The sequence below is a fragment of the Prosopis cineraria genome, unplaced genomic scaffold (genome assembly GCF_029017545.1).
Source record: "Prosopis cineraria cultivar Desert tree isolate PC_DT_omini unplaced genomic scaffold, ASM2901754v1 PC1256, whole genome shotgun sequence".
In the NCBI taxonomy this organism is placed as follows: domain Eukaryota; kingdom Viridiplantae; phylum Streptophyta; class Magnoliopsida; order Fabales; family Fabaceae; genus Prosopis; species Prosopis cineraria.
Window position 1 is genome coordinate 1 of NW_026556581.1, and position 6,708 is coordinate 6,708.

Sequence of the window (6,708 nt, forward strand, 5' to 3'; positions counted from 1 at the left end):
TTGGAAATTGGGCCAGGGATTTTTAGATGCTAATGAGTTTCTTTCTAATCTTGTCTTAGGCACAGCCTTGATTGACATGTATGCAAAATGTGGAAGCATGGTGCAAGCATGGAAGATTTTTAAACTGATGAAGGTAAAAGATTATGTGGTCTATAATGCTGTTATTTTAGGACTAGCAATGAATGGGAGTGTTAAAGCTGCATTTGGACTATTGGTGAAATGGAAAACACCGGAATCCAACCTGATGAAAAACTTTCCTAGGCCTACTTTGTGGGTGTACTCATGCTGGTCTGGTCCACGATGGTCGTCAATTTTTAGAGCATGAGTGATGTTTATTCTTTAACTCCTTCCATCGAGCACTATGGTTGCATGGTGGATCTCCTTGCCCGAGCTGGTTTATTAGACGAAGCTCACAAATTGATAAATAGCATGCCAATGAAACCTAATGCTATTGTTTGGGGGGCATTGTTGGGGGGATGCAGGTTACATAGGGATACCCAATTGGCTGAGCATGTGCTGAAGCAGCTTATTGACTTAGAACCTTGGAATTCAGGACACTATGTTCTCTTATCAAATATATATTCGGCAAATCGCAGGTGGGATGAAGCAGAAAAAATTAGATCAACTATGAATGAGAAAGGGATGCGAAAAGTACGTGGGTGTAGTTGGGTTGAAGTTAATGGGGTCGTTCATGAGTTCCTGGCAGGAGATACTTCCCATCCTTTGACAAGGGTGATATATGAGAAGCTTCAAAGTTTATCAAAAGACCTAAGAGAAGCTGGTTATAATCCAACCACAGAGTTTGTTCTCTTTGACATAGAGGAAGAGGAGAAAGAACACTTACTTGGCTGGCACAGTGAGAAGTTAGCTATTGCATTTGCTCTAATCAGTACCCAGGACAAGGATGTGATTCGAGTTGTTAAAACTCTCCGTATATGTGGCGATTGTCATGAGGCCATTAAACTTACGTCAAAAATTACCGGGAGACAGATAATCATTCGGGATAATAACAGATTTCATTGTTTTGCTGATGGATCGTGTTCATGTGGGGATTATTGGTAAAGTTTGGATGTGGTCTGAAGTCCGAACTCACTGTCTACCCTCGCTGTAGTCACAGACTACCTCTAGATTGTGTTGATAACTTGGAATGGAATACTATGTTCCATGAAGTTCCACACGTGCTTATTTTGGCTATATATAATGTTGATAGTTTATATTCCTCCATGAGTATTGTTATGGGCTTATGGACTCATGGGAGAAGATGGCTTGCATCCTCGTTAAGATTCCCAAGAAGTTGAGGTGCTGTAAATCCTTTTCAAATTTTAGAGGAAGGGAAAAATGTATTGTATCATATCCTGCAGTCTACTAAGAATTTTGATGTGGCTTGACATGGTATTGCTTATATGAAAGAGAAATAGTTTCTTGTTGGATGCGCCTTCATTCTTGACATTATTGTAACATTTTGTTTCAAAGATGAACTTAAAGGTTGCTGTCCTCCGGGCCCCTTTCTATCTCTATGCATTATGGACTCTCTTCTTTTACTCATCTTTTGAATCCTGCGTAGGACCTTACTCTCTTTTCTTGCCATTTGTCATCAATTTATGAATTTATGAAGTACATTTTGTTTTAAAAAAAAAAAAAAAAGTTCATGCATCTCCAATCAGGAAATCAAATGGATCCGAGATCGCTTACTAAAATGACACACATTATTTATTAATGAAAGAGAAGTAAGAGACAGTATAGTGTACACAAGATTTCACTGAATACCACATCACTCTTAAATTCGCAACCCAGTTAAATACTAATCTCAAATATTGTGAGATCCTTATAATAGCATACAAGGGACTTCAGATTTGTCATGTCACATTGTTGAATTAATGGATCCTTCCTTCACAGAACATCTTACTAGCAATGGTATTTATTATATTGGCAAAAAATAATGATATTTATTAGAAACATACCCTCTCTAAGACACAAAAATGTTGATGATCAAGCGTTCCTTTTTTCTTTTTTTTTTTTTTTTGGGAACAAGAGGACCCCAAGCGGGAATTACTGATCATATGTTCCTTGCGTTGACTATTTTCCGAGTGATAACCTTTCGGAAATTTTTATAGGTCTCCTGTGAGTCGTTTGACTACTTCGGTTTAGTCGTTCGACTATTTTTTAGTTTGAACCATTTTTTTCATGCTAGCGTTAATCTGTTTCTCGTTTTGATTAAAATAGGATTTTAAACTTGTCCTTTATTGAAAGTTAGTGCTCCTTTCGCCGCCCCATATTTGAAAGTCAACCCTTCTCGTCCGTAAAGTTTCAATTCTTCAAGTTGGCTGATCTTGAATAGAAGGCTCTTTCCAGAAAAAAAATAAATAATCATGATCTCCAGATATCATAAAATCGAGATCTAAAACAGTGAGAACTTTGAAACTGACATCTTCTGTTGATATCTTTAGATTAGTCTTACAGATACACGTAATAGAAGACCGAAATTCACCTTATGCTTGTGCGAATTTAGACAACCATCTTCCAAACGATTGAAGGATGGAGAACAGAACGGAGAAAGAGATCGCCGGTCGTCTCCCGCTGTCGGAGGTGGTGGCGGATTGTGTTAAGCGGTGGTTTAAGGATACATTGAAGGAGGCTAAAGCAGGGGATATCAACATGCAAGTGTTATTGGGTCAGATGTATTACAGCGGTTATGGGATTCCCCGAGATGCTCAAATGGTGGGTCGTTTTCTTGCCATTTCGTTTTAACTTTCTGAGCAGCCTTTCTCTTTTGGAATAGCAATCATTTACATGTTAGATACCTTAATCATGTGACTACGAAAATTGAAGATCCTTTGGTCAATGCTAGCCGATCATACCAAATAAGCCATCTTTTGTTAGCTCCGATGAGCCTTCCGTGGATTCTTTTGGTCAATCGATTATGGTAGTTGCGTGGAGACTGTAATGTTTTGCAGTGCTTGGAGAGGTTGATTATGTCTTATGTTTGGATTATAATTTATTCCTAATCAGTTCTTGAACTTCAATAGCATAATTGTCCTCTTGAAAAGAGAAGTTAGTCCGCTAATTTTGTACGTACTTGGAGTAGGAATTCCCAGAGGGCTAATTTTTAGTGATAAAAGGTAACACTTGAGATATCAGAAAGAAAATTAATCATTTCATACCCTGATACATGTATATACGCATATATAGTTTCTCTAAACCCAAAACTACCCATTTCTATTTTTTGTGTTAACGAACTCGCATGTATATGTATTAGAAAGCGGCTTTTTGCATTTCTAATGCTAGATTTGTTTAGTGCTAGTGGTATTTAAACTCGTTGATGTAAGGTGTCACGAGTACAACGAGCAATTGTGCAATTTTGAATTGGAAAGGAACACTGTGTTCTTTGGTTTTGAAGACTAAAATCGTTTGCTGGAAATGAAGGGAAGAATTTGGCTCACCAAAGCATCAAGAACTAGGTCTTCAGTCTGGAAAGTCGGTGATAAGCATCCAGGTAAGTCCTGCCTTACCTGTTATTGGTGACAGATTCATTGTTCTTTTGGCAATTTTTGAAGGAATTCAGAATGACCATGTATCGTTACTAGGTTATAATGCAAGTGATTCTGATTCTGATGAATTGAAGGGTGATTCTTAAGCAGATTAATCATGGTTTATGCCTAAAAATTATGAAGGGTGAGTTATATATCCCTACGTGGCAATCTCTTGTGGCTAGCTGGTTTAGCACCTTACTCTTGTTGCGCCGTGTTTCATGTCTTATGAGAAGTCCTGAAATTGCTGTCTTTTCCTTCTTAAATTTAGTTTGACAAGAACTGAATTTTATGTCTGACTTGGGGAATCCAATGAACAACCAAGAGAGGTCTTGATTCTGTTGAAGCCACTGGGTTTTGGATGTCAAGTGATGTTCAAATCTCCTTTGTAGTCCCTTATTAAAAACTCTATCGTAGTGCCGAAGGCTGAAACTTCATGAAATGATGAACTCTGTAATCTGTTTTAGTGTTCATTCCTAATCTCAACGAGTAATGAAAATCTGTCTTTCAGTTTGATTAATCTGGTGATCTTTTGTCATGTAGGTATGCTTGGCTTGTGGAATCTAGCCTCCGCTCTGGGGTGTTCCCAGGAGCACTTCACAATTTTTCCATCTGGTTTCTGAGCTGTCTGATTTGCCCCACCATTTTGTCAATCTATGAAGAGTGTGAGCATGCTTTGTTTTTTGTATTCAAGAATCCAAAGGACATATTGTAACATTAATAATTACTTATTGCGCGAGGATCAACACCATGGTAACTCTATTTCTTCTTCTTCTTCTCGTTTTCAACCTTATCAAACATGGCCTCACCCTTGTCCTTTTTTTTTTTTAATTATTATTATTATTCTAATCACATAGAATTAGTGTTTGAAGATATGATACTTCAACAACACCTGATTGGAATTGACGATACTTGTTGCTTCTCTGTTGGGTTTCAACTCTGCACCTGAGTAAAACACACTTAAACGGCATCAAATTAGCTTCATTTTTTCTAGACTGACCACCGTTGGTTGCAAGATTTGCTTTTCATTAAAATAAACGAAATTGTTTCCTTCTAAAATAAGGATGCAGGAAATGAATTGGATAAAAAATGGCTATCATCAATAGCACATGGTACGGAGAGGAAAGAATATTATAAAAATTGTATATCCATTGTATTATTACAATTTCATCCTTTGACCGATATAGGTTGGTATCAGTAGTGTGAGTTCTCATCTTATAAGTAATTAGTTGGATGTTTCATTTCAATACTATGTTATATGGAGTTATCCTAATTAAAAAAAGTGTATTTTTGTCTTTTGTATTTTAATAGAGAATATTAGTCTCAAATAGACAATAGAGGAAGGGTGATGACATTGATACTTTACATTTTCCCCACGCTCTTGGCTCCTCTACCCTCGATCCTTTGAGTCATCATCTACAATAAATTTGAATAATTTCATGTTAATATTTTGAAAATGGTGATTATGACATCAAAGTTAAAAAAAAATGTACTGGTTAAGTTTTATATAAATAATTAAAATCTTAAAAACAAGAAGAAAGATGAGAAGTCGAATTATATGGTATATCAAAACTTTCAACTCTTAAATTTATCTTATTTATTAATTTAGTTTCTCAAGTTTAATTTCTGTCAATTTTTTCCTTATATTTTGTATATATAGTTAAATGAAAATAAATTAGCACACAAATTAATTTAATTTTTATTAATATAATATTTTACTGTGTGTTTTGTTCTATCTTGTTTTAAAAAAAATTAAGTCTATTTTATTTACATAAATAATTATTTTTTTTCATTAATTATAAGGCTACCATAAATATGTTGTTAGATACGTCACGAAATTTTAATAATATTATCTTTTCTTTAAATAATATGAAATAATTAAAAACTAATATAAATTTAAAAGATTAAGTTGATAAAAATTAAATTTAATGAACTAAATTGATAATGGTGACAAATTTGAGAGACAAAAGGTTTCATTTATCTCATTTTCCTACCTAGCATAATATATAGAGAGAATGATAATTTGATAAATCCACTTGGTATTTTAACTCTGTTTGGTGTAATCATATGACAAGTAAGGCAAATTTCTTCTCCTCTTTAACACCTAATTCTACTATCTATCTTATACACATTGATACTTTCTCCTTGCCTTTCCTATCTATTCATGATATATATTTTGTTCTCACCATTAGTTTTAACCTTCTCTCTACTCAGTCCTGCACCTACTCCTTCTATAGGATAATCCTAATACTTTGTAGTTTTTGTTGATGACTTTTCTCATTTTATACGGATTTATATGATGAAACATCAATTTGAGTTACCTAAATTGTATATCAAATTTTCAACTATAATTCACTTTTAATATTCTAAAGTTAGCAAAAAAATTTGTCATGATAATGCTTTGGAATATCATGATTTTGAGGGCATTATTTCTTAGTATGCTTATATGTAAACTTCTCAATAGAATGGTGTTAATAAGCATAAACATTGTCATATTCTTAATTCTATTAGAACATTGCTCATTTCCTCTTCTTGTCTTGAACGTTTTTGGAGTGAAGTATCCTTAACATATGTATTTTGCATCAATCGACTCCCATCTCTTGTCATTGGTAACATTTTTTCTTTTAAGCATTTTCATGGTTATCCTCTTGATTATAGTTTTTTAAAAGTCTTTGCTTGTGCCTTTTTTATTCTTCTTCCATCTCTTAAGACAAACAAACTTCAAGTTTATGCTCGCGCCTATTATTTCCTTGGTTATGATTTTGAGCATAAAAGTTATCGTTGTTGAGATTCTCTCTCTCATTGTATTTGCATTTCTCAGCTTATTGTTTGAGAAAATATTAAGTTTCCATCTATAACTAATCTCTTGTTGTTCTCTTCTTTTTCATCTCTTATTTTTATAGATATTTCTGCTGACTTTTTTCCCAATAACTCAAGTATAGAAAGTATAGACTATTCTATTGAGCTCATTTTTACAAACGACACCGCACCTACTCTAGATGTTCCTATTATCACACCTATCACTCTTCCAGCACCACTGTTTTGAAAACCAGACTGCGACCAGATCGACCGTCTGGTCTAATTTCCAATCTGGTTCAAAGGAAAAAACCGTTTCAATAGTTGAGCTGGCTTGAGCCGTTTTGAACCGGTGATCCGACCGAGAACCAAAATCAAGTCAGAA

General features: G+C 34.7%; 2 protein-coding genes across 3 annotated transcripts; both read left to right on the top strand.

Moving 5' to 3' along the window:
- Positions 1–4: 4 nt before the first annotated feature.
- LOC129299676 (putative pentatricopeptide repeat-containing protein At3g08820) lies at positions 5–1,566 on the top strand (the record flags this gene model as incomplete). Its single annotated transcript, XM_054938142.1, is given in 4 exon segments — positions 5–209; positions 212–247; positions 250–316; positions 318–1,566. Coding segments are annotated over 4 exon segments (1,053 nt in total), but the record flags the coding sequence as incomplete, so codon positions are not given.
- An 805-nt stretch (positions 1,567–2,371) lies between these two features.
- On the top strand, positions 2,372–4,195 carry LOC129299679 (uncharacterized). 2 transcript variants are annotated; one of them, XM_054938147.1, is made up of 4 exons: positions 2,372–2,718; positions 3,424–3,493; positions 3,585–3,672; positions 4,071–4,167. In XM_054938147.1, the coding sequence occupies exons 1-3, from the start codon at positions 2,536–2,538 to the stop codon at positions 3,632–3,634; spliced, it is 303 nt and encodes a 100-aa protein (XP_054794122.1). In that variant the 5' UTR covers positions 2,372–2,535; the 3' UTR covers positions 3,635–3,672; positions 4,071–4,167. The 2 variants fall into 2 exon arrangements, with proteins under 2 accessions (XP_054794122.1, XP_054794120.1); XM_054938145.1 differs by lacking the exon at positions 3,585–3,672 and having other exon boundaries at positions 4,071–4,195.
- Positions 4,196–6,708: the final 2,513 nt, after the last annotated feature.

What these genes read in the sequence shown, in the direction of transcription:
- LOC129299679 (XM_054938145.1), top strand. Translation starts at nt 2,536, where the DNA reads ATGGAGAACAGAACGGAGAAAGAGATCGCCGGTCGTCTCCCGCTGTCG. An exon ending in TTCCCCGAGATGCTCAAATG is followed by an intron (nt 2,719 to 3,423) that starts GTGGGTCGTTTT and finishes CTGGAAATGAAG; the next exon opens with GGAAGAATTTGGCTCACCAA. An exon ending in AGTCGGTGATAAGCATCCAG is followed by an intron (nt 3,494 to 4,070) that starts GTAAGTCCTGCC and finishes TTTGTCATGTAG; the next exon opens with GTATGCTTGGCTTGTGGAAT.